Source organism: Hippoglossus stenolepis, chromosome 23 (assembly GCF_022539355.2).
Source record: "Hippoglossus stenolepis isolate QCI-W04-F060 chromosome 23, HSTE1.2, whole genome shotgun sequence".
NCBI classification, from domain to species: domain Eukaryota; kingdom Metazoa; phylum Chordata; class Actinopteri; order Pleuronectiformes; family Pleuronectidae; genus Hippoglossus; species Hippoglossus stenolepis.
The window spans coordinates 4,441,945-4,465,058 of record NC_061505.1 but is presented as its reverse complement, the minus strand read 5'-3'; the positions used below and the strand labels follow the sequence as shown (position 1 = coordinate 4,465,058).

The 23,114-nt window shown below is 43.3% G+C and overlaps 4 protein-coding genes across 7 annotated transcripts; 2 read left to right on the top strand and 2 right to left on the bottom strand.

Moving 5' to 3' along the window:
* The first annotated feature begins 286 nt into the window (after positions 1-286).
* Positions 287-2,815, top strand: cideb (cell death inducing DFFA like effector b). The gene is made up of 5 exons (XM_035148476.2): positions 287-388; positions 511-625; positions 886-1,044; positions 1,178-1,368; positions 2,189-2,815. Exons 1-5 carry the CDS (start codon positions 363-365, stop codon positions 2,328-2,330), a joined length of 633 nt encoding a protein of 210 aa, XP_035004367.1. The 5' UTR covers positions 287-362; the 3' UTR covers positions 2,331-2,815.
* On the bottom strand, positions 1,797-5,647 carry homezb (homeobox and leucine zipper encoding b). The gene is made up of 2 exons (XM_035148475.2): positions 5,348-5,647; positions 1,797-4,255 (listed from the first exon to the last, which is right to left on the bottom strand). The coding sequence occupies exon 2, from the start codon at positions 4,242-4,244 to the stop codon at positions 3,120-3,122; it is 1,125 nt and encodes a 374-aa protein (XP_035004366.2). The 5' UTR covers positions 4,245-4,255; positions 5,348-5,647; the 3' UTR covers positions 1,797-3,119.
* Positions 5,648-9,266: 3,619 nt separating this feature from the next.
* gmpr2 (guanosine monophosphate reductase 2) lies at positions 9,267-20,752 on the bottom strand. Of its 2 annotated transcripts, XM_047338896.1 has the most exons (11): positions 20,600-20,752; positions 19,983-20,137; positions 19,349-19,468; positions 19,046-19,129; positions 18,764-18,937; positions 18,580-18,661; positions 18,114-18,220; positions 17,900-17,942; positions 17,630-17,789; positions 17,359-17,506; positions 9,267-9,359 (listed from the first exon to the last, which is right to left on the bottom strand). In XM_047338896.1, exons 2-11 carry the CDS (start codon positions 20,067-20,069, stop codon positions 9,321-9,323), a joined length of 1,044 nt encoding a protein of 347 aa, XP_047194852.1. In that variant the 5' UTR covers positions 20,070-20,137; positions 20,600-20,752; the 3' UTR covers positions 9,267-9,320. The 2 variants fall into 2 exon arrangements, with proteins under 2 accessions (XP_047194852.1, XP_035005160.1); XM_035149269.2 differs by lacking the exon at positions 9,267-9,359 and having other exon boundaries at positions 16,083-17,506.
* Positions 20,144-23,094, top strand: nedd8 (NEDD8 ubiquitin like modifier). 3 transcript variants are annotated; one of them, XM_035149270.2, is made up of 4 exons: positions 20,144-20,311; positions 21,184-21,231; positions 21,319-21,401; positions 21,847-23,094. In XM_035149270.2, the coding sequence occupies exons 1-4, from the start codon at positions 20,159-20,161 to the stop codon at positions 21,971-21,973; spliced, it is 411 nt and encodes a 136-aa protein (XP_035005161.1). In that variant the 5' UTR covers positions 20,144-20,158; the 3' UTR covers positions 21,974-23,094. The 3 variants fall into 3 exon arrangements, with proteins under 3 accessions (XP_035005161.1, XP_035005162.1, XP_047194853.1); XM_035149271.2 differs by lacking the exon at positions 20,144-20,311 and adding an exon at positions 20,888-21,074; XM_047338897.1 differs by lacking the exon at positions 20,144-20,311 and having other exon boundaries at positions 21,142-21,231.
* The last annotated feature ends 20 nt before the right edge of the window (positions 23,095-23,114 follow it).

The window sequence follows — 23,114 nt, the reverse complement described above, 5'->3', positions numbered from 1 at the left end:
TGTTTGAAGGAATCAAGACATTTGTAAATAATAACCATAATGACTATAGAAAATAGTGTGTATGGTCCAAATGTGGGTGTTTAATTGTCAGGTATCGATATCAACCTCAAACATCTGCTATCAGTTGTGCTGTAGTTGTAAACAAGCTGAAAAATGTCTTTCAGTCACACACACACACACACACAGACACACACACACCACATGCAAGCTGTGGCCAGATGAACCTTGCCCCCTGCTGTTCTGTATCTGAGTAATCACCAGGTTCGGAGCAAAGTCCACCTACTGGGTCAAACACAAAATCTCCCACAAACATCCAACACAACAATAACTCTGTGGGGAGCGACAACAACACATCGACCAGAATGGAGGGCACATCCTCATTCATCAAGTGAGTGAACAATTCGTTTTGTTCTGCTGATATTGAGTGAATTTGCTTCCTTTTGATTAATCCCTGAGTCAAATAATCACCAATGAATGTAGATCAGACCTTTATGTTTTGTCTGACCCCAGGTCAGTGACCAAGCGAGTGTGGTCCCCGACGCAGAGACCCTTCAGAGTGTGTTGTCACAACAGGGCGACCAGGAAGGGCATCACAGCTGGGACCCTGGAGGAGCTGAAAGAACGGGTGAGCGTGATAATGGAAAGAAATCAAATACATCGGGCCAACATCGAACCAAATCAAACCCTCAACTCAAAAAAAGAAACACGATTCTAAACCGTAGTCTTTAAGCATCAAAATGAACTTTAAAATTCACGTCAGTGCGATAGTTTCTGTTCAACATATGACACAACTGCTGTGTGAGTGAAATTACAATCCAGTCAAGTCCCTTTTATGACATGAACGCTGATTTCAGGGTGTAACAGGAAGTTGTACCTGTGCTGTAGGTGTACCAGGCGCTGCTGCTGTCCCTCTCTGCAGTGTCTCTGTCCCTGGTTTGTGAGGAGGACGGCACAGAGGTGGACACCGACGAGTTCCTCACGACGCTGCCCGACAACACAATGCTCATGGCCCTGGAGCCCGGACAGATGTGGAAATCCCAGACAGTACGTGTGACCAAAGAAGCAACGTAACCCGACATGTATTCATGTTATCACACAGTTCCTTTAAAACAGATTAAAGATGTCAAAAGATTACAAATATTTAATATATGTGACCTTTGTCGCCGATTCCTCCCAGGGTGCAGTCGTGCCCAAATCTCACGACCACAACAAGCCTCGGACCGGGAGAGACATAGCGCGTGTCACCTTTGACCTTTACAAGATTAGCCCTAAGGACATGTTTGGCTCGCTGAGCGTGAAGGCCACGTTTCAGGGGCTGTACTCTGTGAGCGCCGACTTCCAGTGTCTGGGGCCCAAGAAGATCCTCAGGTGAGGTGTTTAAGCAAATAAGAAACTTGATAAAGAACAATCGTCAGCACATGTATTGCAGTTGTAGGCCATTTGCAACATCCTCTCAAGTATGCAGATGTTATTTAAGGATAGGTACCGACACTCCATGAGTAAAAGTTCTTCATTCAAAAACGTATCAAAGTTGTAGCTGGAGGAAGTGGAGCTACTGTAAACTATTTTATATAGACTAAGATCAATACCAAGTAATTGAGTCCAACAATGTTCTGTGACACCAATTTCTATTTTCATGTCTCCTATCATTGCCTCTTTAATGAACTATTAAATAATAATAATTCTACCTCTTTAAACCTCAAACGATTATTAATATAAGTTTATAAGGTCAGAGGTTAATAATCCCTTGTTGGAACTGCTAACAACTTTGTTTGTAAAGAGCCACAAGCCCAATAAACCTTTGGTAACCACTGGTTTAATCTTTGACAATGCATCACATTTATATGATATAATCATATGGTTTTTGTCTTTTATGTAAACAGTAGTGGTAGTAATACAGCTGCCAAATGAATACACTGGAGCATGAAGTACAATATTTCTCTCTGAAGTAGATTATCAAGTAACAAATAACTTTTTATGTAAAGTACCTCAAAATTGAACTTGATATTTGAAGTACCACAGTTTTCTCACTGAGAAGATGTGAAAAGGCAGTGAGCGTTTTGAAATCCAGTCCCAAGTCCCAAGTGAGAGCAGCTTGCAGTCAGGGAAGTGATGGAATGATGCTTGACTTGGGTGTTTACAGTAGAAAACAGGTTTGATGACACTTGTTCTCTGTCCTGTTTTTCAGAGAAGCCCTGCGTGTGGCCTCCGCCCTCCTTCAGGCCGCTGGACACCTGCTCATCACGTCCGCTTCCATGATCCGTCGCGTCATTGAAGGCGCCGAGTTTTGGCAGCCGCAGCGGGCAGAGTACACGGCCAGCTGGAACTGACGGAGCCAGGACAGACCTTTTCTTTTTACACGTGAAGTAGAGTAACTCGGTCTGATGTTGATTTGATGTCCGAAATGTCCCTTTTCTCACGAGTAAGCTTCTCTGTATTGATTAAATGATCCGTCTTGAGGGGGGGGTAGAAGAACCATGACTGGACCATGTTTTGAGTTAATATCACAGTGACACTTTTATACAATGTGATGAACAATTGTATATATTATACAGAATAAAACACACAAAAATGCAAAACCTTCACAATCAATTGTTTAGTTTAAGTCTAAGCTTTCCTTAGGCACAACAGGGGAAGATGAGGATAACATGAGAAAGTTATTTTTCTATTTTTGTGCAATTTATTCTAATAATATTGTGCTTTATGTACGTGGATTACGGGGGATTACCACTCTAACAGTGTGTGGTTATCATTTTTATCATATTGTTAACATCATCTCCTTGTAAAATATTAAAAAAATTGTAAAAAAAGATGATTAACTGTGTTTGTTAATGTTTTAACAATGATAAGAGGAGTCGTGTTCAATCAATTAAAGTGTTTCAACTTGAACGACAATAAAACCTCTGCACATCACAGTGGGACACGACTATATAACTATATATATATAACTACTATAACACGACTATGCTGTACATGCTTGTTTACACACTAATCAACAACTAAAGACAGTATAACAACAATAACTTCCATATGAAAGAACAGGCCAATTCACAACATCCAACATGGCAACTGGTTATCAAACATCACGAAGTAGAGGATGTAGAACAGCTTCCGATACGTCATCGTCTTCGTTCCTTTTCCTGTTGTTTCGGCTGCAGAGGCGGAGGCATCATTTCTGATCTGAACGCACATTTGCTACTTCCTCTCAAGCTTCCTCTTCGAAGTTGTTTTACCTTACTCAGCTGCTCCTTTGCCAGCACCTTCAGGCACTGCCGGTACCTGATGTTGGCCAGCGCCTGGCTGTGCTGCTCCTGCTTCATCCAGCGTGGCTTTCCCCTCTTCATGTAATAGCGTGTGTCGCTGAACCACTGCACCAACGTTGGCCAAGGGATACCGATCGACCTCACCAGGTGTTCGTAGTCGCTTCTGTTTGGATACTGGCAGTTAGAGAAAGCCAACCGCAGCGTTGCCCTCTTCTCTCTAGTTAAAGATTTTGTCTCTGACTTGCCCTCTCTGGCTCTCTCCACGACACCGTCATCTTCTTCCATCGTCTTTTCAATCTTGTTTGGCACGGCATGCCTTTTGCGCCTTTTCTGAGTATTCTCTCTGACCTCCACAAGAGTTTCTACTTCACTATCCTCCTCTTTGTTCTCTGGTAGCTCCTGCATCATCTTTCCCTCCAGTCGCTCAATAGACCCATTTCGTCCCAGTTTTGAGCTCTCCGTGACCTTTCCCGCCTTCTTCCTACCAGATTCTTTTACCCCTCTCTTCTGTTCCTTCTTCTCGCTTGTCTCCTCTTTTACCTCTTCCCGCATCCTGTTTTGGGTAGTTTGGGTTCGCAGCTCTTTCTTTCCCCGAATCTTTCCCTGACCGGACATGAACTTCCTCTGAACCTCTTGGATGTCTTCGTAGTCCCAGCTAATGCCGTAGCGGAGCCTCTGTACCATGAACCACACCTTCACTTGGTCTGGTTGCAGGGAGCAGCGCTGCGCCAGCACAGCGGTCTGTTTCTGTGTTAGATACGGGAAGCCGTCAAAGGCCTTGTTGAGCTCTGCTACACCGTCCAGCTGTAGGTCGATCTGGTTCAAGTGCACCCACAGAAACATCTGATTCTCAGAGAGCAGGGGCAGAACCACTGCACGGTTTTGGTTCATGTTGAAAGCCGCCGGGGCGACCTTACTTTCTTGTGTCTCACCACAAGCATCAGGTGTGTTCTGTCCGAGCCCTGGAAGCCCTCCCTCCATGGTAACGACTCCTGTCAACAGCATACAAACAGAAACGGTTAATGTCATCCACGCATTTGGGAGGAAAATTTGTCCTCAAAACCCTTTTGGTATCTGGTTCTACACCCAGCACTCACAACAGGAGACTGTTTCACCCTGAAATAACCGTGATCAAACAAAGTTGTGTTTTTCTCTGATAACTTCTTATCTTCGTAAACTTGTCAATAAACATCCTCAGTCCTTTTCTCCCACTTCTGGGGTTTGTATAAATATTTAGTTGATGAACCAGAGCCTTTTTTAAAAATACAGTTTGTATAATAGTGCACAAAGTGTCTCTTTAACATATTTGGTTATATGTTGGAGGAGGATTTTATATACATCTGATTTGTCTGGTTTTGATTTCACCCGTCTAGACGTTTCTATCTTGTTAATTTATCGATAAACACCTTCTCAGATTTACTATATCACATTATAAAAAGACCTATAATGTGACAAAAGCTTTGATTCTACTCACACACCCCTATGCAAAGAAACAGGATGTAGAATAAATACCTGTTTAATAGAGGTGGTGTTAATTGCTAGATAGAAATGATATACTTATACATAATATTGTCACCACACTGCAGAAGTAAATATATATATATAATATATAATATAAAAATACTCTATTACAAGTTAATGTCCTGCCTTCAAACTTACACTTCAGAGTAAAATAACCTCAAGAATAAAAAGTACTTTCCATGAAGAATGAGTCTTTTCCTTGTGTTGTGATTTATAGATTATTAAATCTGAATCCATTTGAATGAACTGAAGAGGGCTAAGTAGCTAGCTAGCTAGCAAGCTAACTGTTCCCGGCTAACTTTAGCCAAACCGGTGCTAAAGTTCAACGTTCGGTTGCCATTGAGTTATGTACAGAAAACTAATTTACTATTTCAATAACTAACCACTTAATTAACTGACGTTGTTTGTTGTGAAAATATCAGTTTAGCTAACACCGGTTAGCTCGCTAAGTAGCTAGCATGGTAAACTTAGCTAACTCGAGGTGTTCGTGCTTCCTGTGACAGTATGAAGGAGATCAGAATATTATGAGGAAGTGAGGTGGATGAGGAAGTGAGAGATCTTACCTTGAAAAAAAGAGATTATTTTTTGTCAGCTACTTATTTAGCTTTCCTGTGGATCCAGTGAGATTAGCTTCGATTAGCTTCGATTAGCTTCGATTAGCTTCCATCACTCCAGGGTTCCTCTATGTGTGATGATTTGTCCCCATCAGTGCAGATTCAAAACAACAGTAAATCTCCCCTCTTTTAAAAACATGTCTGACGAGCTGCACATGCAGGGACGAACAGACTGAGTTGTCCTGAGCAACATGTGTGCAGAGGACAAACCAGACTGAAACACTGGTATTTACTGAGATGATGGGATTTATAAATGATGCTGGGAAAAGAGGAAACATCTCCTCATGGAGTCGACGTATACATGTGTAATAGTTCTGTAAGCATTAGTTCATTTGGAGTTTCTTTTCTTTTCTTTGCGTTTTTCTATTTATAAGTATACTATATTTTATTATATAACACAATATCTCCTCATACATGAAGTACAGCATAATGCATATTTTATTATATAACACAATATCTCTCATACATGAAGCACAAAGCATTCTCTTCCTGGTTCATTCAGTACTTTTCTCAGAGTTTCACTGAGCCACACCTTGGGTGTTACCACCACAAAAATGTGAGGGTGAAACGAAACTTGTGAGTGTAACTTGTTCAGTGCAGCTGTGACTGACTGTGTGGGGAGAGACTGACGGTGAAGAACCAACTTCGCACATCTGCCCATTTCAGCTACAAGAAGGATCCTATGACATCGCTCACTAAAGATACTCAAGGAGAATCCGGACTTTGTGATTTCAAACATGTCTGACAATCAGCCAAAGGACACGCAGTAAGTTATCCTCTGCGACATGTGCGCAGAGGAGGACAGGAAACCAGCCAGAAAGACCTGCATGAAATGTGAGATCTCCATGTGGGCTGCACTGCAGGTCCACCACCACGCCAAAGCATCAAACTCATCCTGACCGAACCCATGGCTTCTATGTGGCACCACCAAATGCCCCCAGCATGGCAAACTCCTGGAGTACTACTGCTTGGATGATATGACCTGTGTGGGTGTGTTTCCTATGTCATTGAAGACCAGCACCGCCCTACAATATGAAAACCTTCTCCACAGCCCACAAAGAGCTATGGAGAAGCTCACAGTGAGCAGAAGGTCTTATGTGGGTGAAAACTGACGATGAGAATGTGAGTCTGGAAAAGGGAGAATAGAAAGAGAGAAGTTGAGTAACTCCAGCCCAAGCCTAATTGAGGCTGTGACTAAGATGCGTGATATATCCCTGACCATGTCCAACTTCAGTTTCGCTCGGATGGTCGAAAACATGCAAGAGCAGTGATGCAAGTGGCGCAGATGAGAAGGGACACCTTTCAGATTCCTGGGTGGTGATGTATTCACAGGTGCATCGTGGATGGAGGAGGCCAAGGTCATGGAGCTGAGGGAAAGGGTTGTTGCCCGCAGCGATCGTGACAACCTGGCCCAAGCGTTACAACAGGATGGGGAAACATGATGGAGCAGGCAGGCAACTTCTGGGGATCCTTGTTGACTTGGTCGATCCTGACCAGGAGCTCCTCAGCACTGGTCCAGACCTGATGTTTGAGCCCCCAGGTTTTCGGCCCGCATGTCACTGTCCAAAGACAACCGGAGGGTTTTCACAGTGATTGGGATGGGGAATGCACTGCCACTTTTGATCGGCAGTACCCAATCAGTTTTTAACTTTCAGAGGTGGCAGGTCTGTCTTTCCAAAGACTTGATTGACCATTGGTTTGTGTGACAAAATTCCGCAAAGGATTTGGAAGAAGGCCCAACGATGGCCTTTGCTACAAAAATAACCAGGCTCAGCTCTGTCTCGACAGATGAGGGTTTTGATGCATCATCTAATTCAAGAGGTTTTGGGCTTCAAACCGCAGCAGACAGACAACCTCGCATTTCTCTGCACTGATCACACATCAGGGAGATGAAGAAGATGAGGAGGCTGTGCCGCGACCTGAAAAGGTGAAGTGTTTTGAATTTTGTTGCTTCTCGCTGTCCTTCTTCAGAAGAAGTGGACTGCACTGAGGGAAGAAATAGTCTGATTAAGATGAGCATCAACAACTGGGACCTGGTCCCTTTGTTCAACTGGGAATGGAAAATGCACGTGAATAGCTCAAATTCTTCCCAGAGTCAATGGAGGTGCCTCCTGTGGAAGAGTTTACTACAAGGAAGACACCTTACAAACTAGGAAAATGGCCAGGATACCTACAAGATGAACTGTCCCTGGGTGGGAGAAATCATTAGTCAAGTTGCATCACAGAGGGTTATTTTGTGAACTTCTGTAATTTGTGGGTCCCTGATGGTCACTGCTAATCAATATACAAAGAAGTACATGGGAAAAACCTCTGAAGGGAAAAGTCTTTGATTTCATGACATGAATAGAAATGTTCTAATTACAGTTAAGCTGTCAAATGGAACAAAGTTATCGGATCAGAAATAGGCTCATGGTGTGATTTTTCTTTTAGTTTAAATATGCACATTATACACAATGGACAATATAATATCTGAATATCTTTTAATTGTACCGACGTTATTCTTTTTTCGTGGGAATTGATTCTAATGTACTAAACCAGTTGTTTGATTAAACTGAAAAGCTTCTTTTTTCATGCCGTCAAGCTTAAAGTGTTTGTCTCCATCTGCTGGTGGTGAACAAGTCGTCACTCCCACAAAGGAAATTCAGCTCTTGCATCATACAAACGTTGTGAATGATCCGACTATCAATAAAGCTGAGAAATGGAAAATGATGTGACATTTTTTTTATTGACTGGATAAAACGTTGAGGTGGGGGAAAGAAAATGAAAAACTGCATTAAAATCGTATGTTTTGGCAACATAAACATCATTTCACACCAATGTGACAAAAATAAAAATGAGGCACTAGGGAAAACAATCAAAGCTCAAATCATTAAAGTGCAAACACAATGAGTGACGGAATGTCTGGGTCTTTATAAACAGAGCAGTTTGACAATTAGTCTCAAAATATTTAGGCTTTCTATATAATTTAGGACATTTGCTGTAATTTTACATTTGGATGACACTCTCAGTAATGATCTCGGCACAGAGCCACATGCTGTTTATGGACAAACACAGATTTGCATATATGTGAGAACTTGTATGACCTTGCATTGAATGATGAGACAGTGGACATGCACAGAGCTGAGGAGTTACTGCTCTAGCTTGCATCTCACTGTGTAGAGACAATGATGTCACCTGGAAAGCTCTGGTGGCTTAAAGGATCAAACAGCAGCCTATTTAAATGAGCTGTATTGATTCATTGACTGGAAATATGGAGAATGTTTCCTTTCATTCCCCCTCCTCTCCCTGAACGTCTGTTCTGCCTCTATGTAACCAGGAAACTTTGAAATATGAAGAATTCTATGCAGAGTTTAGTGGATTTGTTACAGCAGCAGCTCTTCTGCTTGGAGAATGTAAAAGGCACAAATATCGTCGACCAAAAATGCATCGGCCATCACCTTTTTAATTTATCTGCATTCATATGCAGAAAGCTGTTAATAGAGATTAAATAAAATGGCTAAGCAGACAAAACACCTACAAAAATATCGCTGACTAATGGACTGTCTACACAAAAAGCCCCAAAGTATTACCGTTGCCCCCAGAGGCCGATTGTCATCAGACGATAGCCGATGGGCTGTGAGAATACAGATTCAACAGAATTATTCACCACATATGCTGCAGAGGGCGCTGTTGGCAGAAAAGGCAAGCAAAGTTACATAGAATGTTTTAACATTTGGAGTCTGGGAAGGCAGGTCAGAGTCTGTGTGTTTAAGATACTAAAGTTGCATTAAAAATAAAAATAATTCTGACTTATGTAAAAAAAAGGATAAAGAGGGAATATTTATATGAATATGAGTGCAGCTCACTTTGTAACAAACAAAGAGCACAGACTGGCAGTGATGCAGACTTATCCATCGATCTGACGCAGGATGGAACTGGACATTCAGCAGTTGCCAAAGACAGTGTTGAGCTGCTGGGTGACCCTGATGAAGGTGGTCCTGCGGCTCAGCTCCTTAGCTTGGCCGCCCCAACATAGGTGCAGGTGGAGCGAACCTCACAAGGATGCCAGACTGCCACGTCCACCGACCTTGTAAGTAATCTCCACATCTTCCCCTCTTTTAAAAACATGTCTGACGAGCTGCACATGCAGGGACGAACAGACTGAGTTGTCCTGAGCAACATGTGTGCAGAGGACAAACCAGACTGAAACACTGGTATTTACTGAGATGATGGGATTTATAAATGATGCTGGGAAAAGAGGGAGAATCTCCTCATGGAGTCAACGTATACATGTGTAATAGTTCTGTAAGCATTAGTTCATTTGGAGTTTCTTTTCTTTCTCTTTTGTGTTTTTCTATCTATAAGTATACTATATTTTATTATATAACACAATATCTCCTCATACATGAAGTACAAAGTATACAGAGATATTTTATTATATAACACAATATCACCTCATACATGAAGTACAAAGTAAACATCCTGGTTCATTCAGTACTTTCCTCAGAGTTTCACTGTGCCACACCCCTGGGTGTTACTGTTCGTCAAAGAGTGTAACTTGTTCAGTGCAGCTGTGACTGACTGTGTGGGGAGAGACTGAGACGGGTGAAGAACTAACTTCAACAACATTCGGTTCATTTCAGCTACAAGAAGGATCCTAAGGACATCGTTCAACACTAAAGATACTCAAGGAGAATCCGGACTTTGTGATTTCGAAACATGTCTGACAATCAGCCAAAGGACACGCAGCAAGTTATCCTCTGCGACATGTGCGCAGAGGAGGACAGGAAACCAGCCAGAAAGACCTGCATGAAATGTGAGATCTCCATGTGTGGGCCGCACCTGCAGGTCCACCTGACCACGCCAGTGTTACTCCAAACTCATCCTCTGACCGAACCCATGGCTTTATGTGGCACCACCAAATGCCCCCAGCATGGCAAACTCCTGGAGTACTACTGCTTGGATGATATGACCTGTGTGTGTGTTTCCTGCGCCATTGAAGACCAGCACCGCCTTCACAATATGAAAACCTTCTCCACAGCCCACAAAGAGCTCATGGAGAAGCTCACAGGTGAGCAGAAGGCCTTGCGGGTGAAAACTGACGATGAGAATGTGAGTCTGGAAAAGTGGGAGAATAGTGAAAGAGAGAAGCTGAGTAACTCCAGCCTGCGTCTAATTGAGGCTGTGACTAAGATGCGTGATATATCCCTGACCAGCGTCCGAACTTCAGTTTCTGCTCGGATGGTGGCCTTAAAAACATGCAAGAGCAGCATGCAAGTGGCGCAGAGCGAGAAGGACACCTTCAGATTCCTGCAGATGTATTCACAGGTGCATCGGGATGTGGAGGAGGCCAAGGCCGTGGAGCTGAGGAAAGGGTTGCTGCCCGGCAGCGATCGTGACAAACTCGTCCAAGCGTTACAACAGGATGGGGAAAACATGATGGAGCAGGCAGGCAACTTCTGGGGATCCTTGTTGACTCTGGTCGATCCTGACCAGGAGCTCCTCAGCACTGGTCCAGACCTGATGTTTGAGCCTCAGGTTTTCGGCTCCGGCATGTCACTGTCCAAAGACAACCGGAGGGTTTTCTACAGTGATTGGATGGGGGAATGCACTGCCACTCTTTTGATCGGCAGTACCCAATCAGTTTCTAACTTTCAGAGGTGGCAGGTCTGTCTTTCCAAAGACTTTGATTGGACCATTGGTTTGTGTGACAAAAAATCCGCAAAGGATTTGAAGAAGGGGCCCATCTATGGCCTTTGCTACAAAAATAACCAGCTCAGCTCTCTCTCGACAGATGAGGGTTTTGATGCATCATCTAATTCAAGAGGTTTTGGGCTTCAAACCGCAGCAGACAGACAACTCCGCATTTCCTCTGCACTGATCACACATCAGGGAGATGAAGAAGATGAGGAGGCTGGGCCGCTGCCTGAAAAGGTGGAAGTCTTTTGGAATTCTGTTGCTTCCTCGCTGTCCTTCTTCAGAAGAAGTGGACTGCACGGAGGGAAGAAATAGTCTCGATTAAGATGAGCATCAACTGGGACCTGGTCCCCTTTGTTCAACTGGGAATGGAAAATGCACAAAACAGTTCAAATTCTTTCCGGAGTCAATGGAATTGCTCCTGTGGACGAGTTTACTACAAGGAAGCCAATCTTTACAAACTAGGAAATGGCCAGGATACCTACAAGATGAACTGTCCCTGCGGAGAAATCATTAGCCGTTGCATCACAGAGGTTGTTTGTGAACTTCTGTAATTTGTGGGTCCCTGATGGTCACTGCTAATCAATATAGAAAGAAGTACATGGGAAAAACCTCTGAAGGGAAAAGTCTTTTGATTTCATGACATGAATAGAAATGTCTCTAATTACAGTTAAGCTGTCAAATGGAAATGTAGTGCTATCGGATCAGAAATAGGCTCATGGTGTGATTTTTCATTTAGTTTAAATATGCACATTATACACAATGGACAATATAATATCTGAATATCTTTTAATTGTACCGATGTAATTCTTTTTTTTCGTGGGAATTGATTCTAATGTACGAAACCAGTTGTTTGATTGAACTGAAATGCTTCTTCTTTTTTCTGCCGTCAAGCTTAAAGTGTTTGTCTCCATCTGCTGGTGGTGAACAAGTCGTCACTCTCACAAAGGAAATCTGTAGCTCTTGCATCATACAAACGTTGTGAATGATCCGATCATCAATAAAGTCAGAGAAATGAAAATGATGTGGACATTTTTTTTTATTGACTGGATAAAACGTTGAGGTGGGGGAAAGAAAATGAAAAACTGCATTAAAATCGTATGTTTTGGCAACATAAACATCATTTTCACACCAATGTGACAAAAATAAAATGAGGCGATCAGGGAAAACAAATCAAAGCTCAAATCATTAAAGTGCAAAACACAATGAGTGACGGAATGTCTGGGTCTTTTACAAACAGAGCTGTTTGACAATTAGTCTCGTAAATATTTAGGCTTTCTATATAATTTATGACATTTACTGTAATTTTATATTTGGATGACACAGGTTCTCAGTACGATCTCGGCACACAGCCACATGCTGTTTATGGACAAACACAGATTTGCATATATGTGAGAACTTGTAAGGACCTTGCATTGGAATGATGAGACAGTGGACATGCACAGAGCTGAGGAGTTACTGCTCTAGCTTGCATCTCACTGTGTAGAGACAATGATGTCACCTGAAAGCTCTGTGGCTTGTATGATCAAACAGCAGCTTCATTTAAATGAGTTTAATGATTCATTGACTGGAAATATGGAGAATGTTTCCTCTTTTCATTCCCTCTCCTCTCCCTGAACGTCTGCTCTTGCTCTATGTAACCAGGAAACTTTGGAAATATGAAGAATTCTATGCAGAGTTTAGTGGATTTGTTACAGCAGCAGCTCTTCTGCTTGAGGAATGTAAAAGGCACAACACGTCGACCAAAATGCATCGGCCATCACCTTTTTAATTTATCTGCATTCATATGCAGAAAGCTGTTAATAGAGATTAGCCAAAATGGCGGCTAGACAAAAACACCTACAAAAATATCGCTGACTAATGGACTGTCTACACAAAAGCCCCAAAGTATTGGCCGTTGCCCCCAGAGGCTGATTCGTCATCAGACGATAGCCGATGGGCTGTGAGAATACAGATTCAACAGAATTATTCACCACATATGGCTGCAGAGGGCGCTGTTGCTAGTAAAAGTAAAAGTAAAAGTTACATAGAATGGCTTTAACATTTGGAGTCTAAGGCAGGTCAGAGTCTGTGTGTTTAAGATACTAAAGTTGCATTAAAATAAAAAATAATTTGACTTATGTGTAAAAAAAAAAAAAAAGGATAAAGAGGGGAATATTTAAGTATGAATATGAGTGTGTTCACTTTTGTAACAAACAAAGAGCACAGACTGGCAGTGATGCAGACTTATCCATCGATCTGACGCAGGATGGAACTGGACATTCAGCAGTTGCCAAAGACAGTGTTGAGCTGCTGGGTGACCCTGATGAAGGTGGTCCTGCGGCTCAGCTCCTTTAGCTTGGCCGCCCCAACATAGGTGCAGGTGGAGCGAACCCCGCCAAGGATGTCTCGTATCGTCACGTCCACCGGACCTTTGTAAGTAACTTCCACCATCTTCCCCTCTTTTAAAAACATGTCTGACGAGCTGCACATGCAGGGACGAACAGACTGAGTTGTCCTGAGCAACATGTGTGCAGAGGACAAACCAGACTGAAACACTGGTATTTACTGAGATGATGGGATTTATAAATGATGCTGGGAAAAGAGGAAAACATCTCCTCATGGAGTCGACGTATACATGTGTAATAGTTCTGTAAGCATTAGTTCATTTGGAGTTTCTTTTCTTTCTCTTTTGTGTTTTTCTATTTATAAGTATACTATATTTTATTATATAACACAATATCTCCTCATACATGAAGTACAAAGTATTCTTCCTGGTTCATTCAGTACTTTTCTCAGAGTTTCACTGAGCCACACCCTTGGGTGTTACTGTTCGTCAAATGTAGGAAACGAAACTTAAGAGTGTAACTTGTTCAGTGCAGCTGTGACTGACTCTGTGGGGAGAGACTGAGACGGGTGAAGAACTAACTTCAGCAACATTCGGTTCATTTCAGCTACAAGAAGGATCCTAAGGACATCGTTCAACACTAAAGATACTCAAGGAGAATCGGACTTTGTGATTTGAAACATGTCTGACAATCAGCCAAAGGACACGCAGCAAGTTATCCTCTGCGACATGTGCGCAGAGGAGGACAGAAACCAGCCAGAAAGACCTGCATGAAATGTGAGATCTCCATGTGTGGGCCGCACCTGCAGGTCCACCTGACCACGCCGGTGTTACTCCAAACTCATCCTCTGACCGAACCCATGGCTTTATGTGGCACCACCAAATGCCCCCAGCATGGCAAACTCCTGGAGTACTACTGCTTGGATGATATGACCTGTGTGTGTGTTTCCTGCGCCATTGAAGACCAGCACCGCCTTCACAATATGAAAACCTTCTCCACAGCCCACAAAGAGCTCATGGAGAAGCTCACAGGTGAGCAGAAGGCCTTGCGGGTGAAAACTGACGATGAGAATGTGAGTCTGGAAAAGTGGGAGAATAGTGAAAGAGAGAAGCTGAGTAACTCCAGCCTGCGTCTAATTGAGGCTGTGACTAAGATGCGTGATATATCCCTGACCAGCGTCCGAACTTCAGTTTCTGCTCGGATGGTGGCCTTAAAAACATGCAAGAGCAGCATGCAAGTGGCGCAGAGCGAGAAGGACACCTTCAGATTCCTGCAGATGTATTCACAGGTGCATCGGGATGTGGAGGAGGCCAAGGCCGTGGACCTGAGTAAAGGGTTGCTGCCCGGCAGCGATCGTGACAAACTGGTCCAAGCGATACAACAGGATGGGGAAAACATGATGGAGCAGGCAGGCAACTTCTGGGGATCCTTGTTGACTCTGGTCGATCCTGACCAGGAGCTCCTCAGCACTGGTCCAGACCTGATGTTTGAGCCTCAGGTTTTCGGCTCCGGCATGTCACTGTCCAAAGACAACCGGACGGTTTTCTACAGTGATTGGATGGGGGAATGCACTGCCACTCTTTTGATCGGCAGTACCCAATCAGTTTCTAACTATCAGAGGTGGCAGGTCTGTCTTTCCAAAGACTTTGATTGGACCATTGGTTTGTGTGACAAAAAATCCGCAAAGGATTTGAAGAAGGGGCCCATCTATGGCCTTTGCTACAAAAATAACCAGCTCAGCTCTGTCTCGACAGATGAGGGTTTTGATGCATCATCTAATTCAAGAGATTTGGGGCTGCAAACCAAAGCAGACAGACAACTCCGCATTTCCTCTGCACTGATCACACATCAGGGAGATGAAGAAGATGAGGAGGCTGTGCCGCGACCTGAAAAGGTGGAAGTGTTTTGGAATTCTGTTGCTTCCTCGCTGTCCTTCTTCAGAAGAAGTGGACTGCACCGGAGGGAAGAAATAGTCTCGATTACGATGAGCATCAACAACTGGGACCTGGTCCCCTTTGTTCAACTGGAAATGGAAAATGCACGTAACAGCTCAAATTCTTCCCAGATTCAATGGAAGTGCCCCTGTGGAAGAGTTTACAACAAGGAAGCCAATCATTACAGACAAGGAAATACCAAGTTTACCTACAAGATGAACTGTCCCTGTGGAGAAATCCTTGGCAGTCGCTTCACAGAGGTTGTTTGTGAACTTCTGTAATTCGTGGGTCCCTGATGGTCACTGCTAATCAATATACAAAGAAGTACATGGGAAAAACCTCTGAAGGGAAAAGTCTTTTGATTTCGTGACATGAATAGAAATGTCACTAATTACAGTTAAGCTGTCAAATGGAAATGTAGTGCTATTGCATCAGAAATAGGCTCATGGTGTGATTTTTCTTTTAGTTTAAATATGCACATTATACACAATTGACAATATAATATCTGAATATCTTTTAATTGTACCGATGTTATTCTTTTTTTCGTGGGAATTGATTCTAATGTACGAAACCAGTTGTTTGATTAAACTGAAAAGCTTCTTCTTTTTTCTGCCGTCAAGTTCAAAGTGTTTGTCTCCATCTGCTGGTGGTGAACAAGTCGTCACTCTCACAAAGGAAATCTGTAGCTCTTGCATCATACAAACGTTGTGAATGATCCGATCATCAATAAAGTCAGAGAAATGAAAATGATGTGGACATTTTTTTTTATTGACTGGATAAAACGTTGAGGTGGGGGAAAGAAAATTAAAAACTGCATTAAAATCGTATGTTTTGGCAACATAAACATCATTTTCACACCAATGTGACAAAAATAAAATGAGGCGATCAGGGAAAACAGATCAAAGCTCAAATCATTAAAGTGCAAAACACAATGAGTGACGGAATGTCTGGGTCTTTTACAAACAGAGCTGTTTGACAATTAGTCTCGTAAATATTTAGGCTTTCTATATAATTTAGGACATTTGCTGTAATTTTACATTTGGATGACACAGGTTCTCAGTACGATCTCGGCACAGAGCCACATGCTGTTTATGGACAAACACAGATTTGCATATATGTGAGAACTTGTAAGGACCTTGCATTGGAATGATGAGACAGTGGACATGCACAGAGCTGAGGAGTTACTGCTCTAGCTTGCATCTCACTGTGTAGAGACAATGATGTCACCTGAAAGCTCTGTGGCTTGTATGATCAAACAGCAGCTTCATTTAAATGAGTTTAATGATTCATTGACTGGAAATATGGAGAATGTTTCCTCTTTTCATTCCCTCTCCTCTCCCTGAACGTCTGCTCTTGCTCTATGTAACCAGGAAACTTTGGAAATATGAAGAATTCTATGCAGAGTTTAGTGGATTTGTTACAGCAGCAGCTCTTCTGCTTGAGGAATGTAAAAGGCACAACACGTCGACCAAAATGCATCGGCCATCACCTTTTTAATTTATCTGCATTCATATGCAGAAAGCTGTTAATAGAGATTAGCCAAAATGGCGGCTAGACAAAAACACCTACAAAAATATCGCTGACTAATGGACTGTCTACACAAAAGCCCCAAAGTATTGGCCGTTGCCCCCAGAGGCTGATTCGTCATCAGACGATAGCCGATGGGCTGTGAGAATACAGATTCAACAGAATTATTCACCACATATGGCTGCAGAGGGCGCTGTTGCTAGTAAAAGTAAAAGTAAAAGTTACATAGAATGGCTTTAACATTTGGAGTCTAAGGCAGGTCAGAGTCTGTGTGTTTAAGATACTAAAGTTGCATTAAAATAAAAAATAATTTGACTTATGTGTAAAAAAAAAAAGGATAAAGAGGGGAATATTTAAGTATGAATATGAGTGTGTTCACTTTTGTAACAAACAAAGAGCACAGACTGGCAGTGATGCAGACTTATCCATCGATCTGACGCAGGATGGAACTGGACATTCAGCAGTTGCCAAAGACAGTGTTGAGCTGCTGGGTGACCCTGATGAAGGTGGTCCTGCGGCTCAGCTCCTTTAGCTTGGCCGCCCCAACATAGGTGCAGGTGGAGCGAACCCCACCAAGGATGTCTCGTATCGTCACGTCCACCGGACCTTTGTAAGTAACTTCCACCGTCTTCCCCTCTGACGCCCTGGATGGGAAGAAAAACAGAATACTAGCGTTACCCTCAGGTTTAGTGATCAATACTGACAGGAAATCATCAGGAGGACCAACAGATTGTTCCCTTGTATACCACAATAATGGTGACTCTGACCTGTACTCGGCCACACCACCCGCATGCTTCTTCATCGCTGTGTCGGAGCTCATTCCATAGAACAGCTTGTATTTCGTGCCGTTTTTCTCAATGACCTCGCCCCCACTCTCAGAGTGTCCCGCCAGCATACCCCCCAGCATCACGAAGTCTGCTCCAGCACCTGAGGGGCACATTTAAAGAGTCACACAAACAGTGAGAGGTCCGTTTTAACAGGAAGAATTCTTAGCATTGGATGGAATACGCTATCAGATTGAAAAAACTACTACTAACCAAAAGCCTTTGCGACATCTCCTGGACAAGTACATCCCCCGTCCTGTGTGCGAGAGACGAGAGGAGCAAATATTCATATTGTGAACAGAGATGTTGAGAGTGCTATGAAACTTCTCATCCAACTCGGATTTTAAACATGTCAAATGATTCCTTTGACATTAATTCTGCACCTGATTGCATTATTGAGATATTATTATAGATGAGAGTCGCTTACAGAGATTATGTGGCCGCCCAGTCCGTGAGCTGCATCTGCACACTCTATCACGGCACTTAGCTGGGGGTAACCCACCCCTGTCTTCTTGCGGGTGGTGCAAACAGAACCTGTAGAGGAAGACAGAGGCAAGATGATGTTTAAACAGGAAACAGGTCTGTGCCAAATGAATAGTTGTTGCTGCACAGCATATATATTTCCAGAAAGAAGGTATGTGATAGTTTGCAGGTTATGTATTTTCAAATACAATTAAGGTTCAACGTGTTCTTAAACCTGGTGTGATACATTTACAAATTAATGTTGAAGTGCCAAAAGTCATTGCTGTTTTTGAGTTAAGATATAGTGACAGACTATTGTGATAACCTCCGGGTTTGTTAAAAAAAAAAATTCTATATTAACATCTGTTCGAGGAAACGAAATGATAATGTTCCCTCTTGATGTGGAAATGTGTGTAAAAAGCTGTGATCACCTGGTCCGATGCCTACTTTGATGATGTCAGCCCCGGCCAGGATCAGCTCCTCCACCATTTCTCCAGTCACCACATTTCCTGCCTGAGCAAAATAAAAATAAAATAAAAAAATGTTGTTCAACATCTGTTCCTTTTTCCCCAACCACGCTGTCATTTAAAAGGTATCAAACAGAAATCTACTGACCATAATAGTGTGTGTCTGGAACTTTTGCCTGACTTCTTTGACGAAGTGGACAAAGTGTTCAGAGTAGCCGTTCGCCACGTCAACGCAGATGTACCGCAGCTTGGGCACTGCCTCCAAGATGGAGGAGATCCTCTCAAAGTCACCGTCGCCGGTCCCTGAGCTGACTGCCACACTCTGGGAGGGTGAACAGAGAAGACAGAAAGAGAGAAGTGTCACCAACACGACCATTCATATAAACTCCCCCAAAATAAAGGCCTACGTCACAATAAACACTTTGAATACCTCCACACACTCGGGATGCTTCGCTGCAAACTCCTGCCAGTCGTCCACAGAGTAATGTTTGTGAATCGTGGTGAAGAGAGTGAACTGGAGGAGCAGACAAGGAACGACACATCAATTAAGATATGTTCGCAGTGAAATATTGAAGCAAGGAAACTTTCCTGTATTATCAGTGTTGCTGAGAAGAAGCGGCTGAAAAAGTCACATGGTTCACATCAGTTGTGTAGATGGTGCAATGACATCTAAATGCCACTGGGGGCACCATAAGTGATTTGTATACGACAGCCCGTGTCACGCAAAGCCGACCTGGTGCAGGGCCAGGGCCATCTCAAAGGTCCCCACAGTGTCCATGTTGGCAGCGATGATGGGGATCCCTCTGTAGCTGCCCTTGGAGTTCCTGAAGGAGAAGGTCCTCATCAGGTCCACCTGAAATAAACAACAAGACTTTAGCGTGCCTGATATTTACATCACCATACCACCAGGGGACTCTAACTCCGTACAAGCTCAGTCTCAAGTGCAAGGAACAGTTTTCTTCAGTTAAGGTGATGTTAGGCTGAATTTGAAAGTGTCCCACTATTGCCTTTTGAAATGAAGTCATTCTTCCCTGTCTCCAAAAATAAATGGCTCCAGTTTCATCTCTTTTGAAGAGAACAGTGAAGATCAAAGTACTTGTGACTCAACAGGGTTTAGAGAAACTTGTCCAGGTGTTAATCTTCAGTCAGACTTCTGTAATGATTACTTTACAGGTCTCTCTCAGTGAATTGTTTACATTTCTGATCTTCTGCTATGTCATGAAAATATGAAAGGACAACAATATGTCTTTGTTTTTTGAACAGCTCTGAAACGCCAGTGAGGGTCTGTGGTTCCTCATGTGGGATTCAGGAAATGGAAACATCTGCGTCTGGGTCAGTAGGGGTTTTCACGCCCTGCCTGTACCCACCTCGCTCCGGGACTTGAGCGTGCTTCTCTTCGGACGGAGGAGCACATCCTTGAAGTCCAGCTTGATGTCGTTCTCAATGCGAGGCATCTCTGAAGCAGCGAGAGGGAGTCGACGAAGAACGGGGGGAGTGGAGCAGTTGGACTTGGGATGTGAACCTGTGAGGAACAAGAAAAAAGATGGAGGTCAGAGGTCAGGAGGACTTTTGGGGGTGGTGTGTCACCTTCTTTTACCTCCCTTCACTCTCTCTCTCTCTCTCACACACACACACACAGAGAGAGAGATCAAAGGACACAAGCAGGCACAATGACGTGGAAAATGACCCAATAAAGGCGAGTATCCATTTTGTAACTACTGCAGCTGTAATAACTACTTTATAGTGATTTAATAAAAAACACCTTTAGCTAACTGGAGGTTCAATAAGGCTGCGTACACGCTACTGGAAATGCTACTGCTAATGCTATTTACACTGAACCACGCAGGCTTCTTCAGCCCTGATGTCAAAACTCAAGGTTACAGGAGTCAACGTTCAGCCCACGCGTGACCTTGACGCTACCATTAGCTGCTAATTAGCCGCATAGGTAAAGTAGTTCGTATATTTAGCTGAACAAAGTGTTTACCTTTAGAAAAAGTGACGTTAGTGTGTGTGCGCCGCCGCCTCCTCTCCTGTCCTGTGGGGGGAAGCTTTAAGGGGGCGGACACCTGCTGACAGCCGCCTTGTAGTTTCTAAAGCGCCTCAGCCCGTCGACGCCGCGAGGCTAAAAACTACAAACTCTACTTTACACCACGTCGTGCTGATGCCGTGATAATTTGATTACAACCACAACGTCCACGCTAACGTGAGAATAAACGTCGACGCCGCTGTTTTTGCGTGTTTATGACGCCAAACAACGACGTCATAACCCGAAGCGGAACCTTTGTCACACGGAAGGGGTTGCGACGGGATCCACTGAGGAGGAACACAGGAAACACCCGTTGAAGATCGAGTCTCTTCATTCTCCGCTTGGTTAAATCGTAGATTCGTTGAACTCGTAGTCAAACCGCCCCAGTGGATCTGACAAGAACGAGAGAACAGCGATGCTGATCAAAGTGAAGGTACGACACAGCGTTAGCAGCATTAGCAGCTAGCCTGTCATGTCTAACACTGAGCCCCTGGATTGTGCTCGTAAACAAACTAATGTATTTGAATGTATTTCCACCGCAGACGCTCACGGGGAAGGAGATAGAGATCGACATAGAGCCCACAGACAAGGTGCACGTGGATCCTTGGCTTCCTCTCGTATTAATACACAGTTAGTTTAGTCGTTCGGAGTACTCACGTGTACTCGTGTCTGTGCAGGTGGAGCGGATCAAAGAGAGGGTGGAGGAGAAGGAAGGGATCCCCCCCCAACAGCAGAGGCTGATCTACAGTGGGAAACAGATGTAAGATGGATGACACATCTCATGTTATTATCAAAATCAGTGGTAATTATGTATGTAAAGATGTTATTAATGATAGCAACAACAATTCATATACAAATAACAATAGTAGAGAGAGAGAGAGAGAGAGAGAGAGAGAGAAAACACAAAGTTCGTGACACGTAATAAGAAATAGAAAAAAGAAGATGCATGTCTTTATATTAATAGGAATTCATTCATCTTGGAAATACCTAAACTGGCTGCAGAGTGCAAGCTTTAAGGCGACACATGTTTCTTCATATCCACAAAGCTCACATAAAACATAAAATGTTGCCATTTATTTCTGGCTATTCCAACACGATGATCCCTTCCGTCACTGTCAAAATAAAACAGTGTCATGTTCAGTTTGCCTTAAAGAAGTATTTCTGCTGTCTCACGTCCCTGCATCCTCTCTCCTCTCTTTCCTCAGGAACGATGAGAAAACAGCGGCAGACTATAAGATCCAGGGAGGCTCTGTTCTCCACTTGGTCCTTGCGCTGCGAGGAGGACAGGTGCTCCACTCTCCCAGAAGCCTCCACACCAAGCCTGCATTGTAGCCATCACTTTGAACCCTGCCTTAGCTTTTGCAATGCCTACACTGAGAGGATACACTGAAGACACAAAGCCGGGGGGTCAGAGAGTCACCTGGTGGCACTGGGGGCAACACAGCGCCAGTATATGAGGTTCTGTTTGTGGTCGCCCCTTCCCTTCAGTCAGAAATGCGTTGGCTGCAAATGTTTCACTCGCTGTTCTAGCGAGACACTCTATGTTAAAGCGAGGCCGGCAGAAAAAAAACTTCAAAATTAAACAAGCTGTGGACTAGATTCACAACCCAGAGTGTATTTGGCTGCTCTGGAAAACTTATGGCTTTGTTTTATTTCTACAGAAGCAGGCAAGGCTGGGTTTCCCTGAGTATTTACGAAGAGATGAGGCACTCAGTTTTAAATTTGCATCCGCACTGAATCGCAAACATTCATAGATGTCACTCCCCAAACGTGTCTGCTTTTTTTATTCCCTGGGAAATCAGTGAAAAGTTCCAAAAAATGCCTTATCTCATAATGCTGTGGAAATTCGCAGAAAAGTATTCAGCGTTTTTTGCGTAGTGCTGCTGACTCACAAGCTAACAACCAAACGGACAGGGGTGAAAACATAACAGTAGCATAAAGGTGCTGCAGGGAAACCCCCACTTGTATCACAGTCTTCAGAGTGTGACACAAACTAAGGTTTACTTGTTCTGCTTCATAAATTATTTATTCTATTTTCTACAAATTGCCCAAACACATGTAGTGTAATTATCTAAAGCTCCTGTATCAAAAGTAATTTTCTCCTAGGCAGCAACCATGTAGCTCTTTCAGATCGGTGAAGGCTGGTAACGTTATATCTAAAAGAATAGTTTGACGTTTTGGGGAAATACCAAAAAAAAAGTTGACAGATTCATGTGGATTTATTTTAGTTTTCGTGCTGATTTCACACTTTTACTTTTACTCTTGCGAGAAGTTGAGGAGTTTGCCAAATAGGGTTCTGTCTGACAGCGGCTTCAGATGCTGCTCCGTTGTTCAGAGAGCAACGCTGACCTTTGGGATTGTTTTTGTGTTTGCTCCTCCCCTCCTACACAACTGTGTGAAGCTGGCCTATGCTGTGGATGTGAGTAGAATAAAATGGTTTTAATGCTAAAAAACGCCTCACGATTGCCATTCT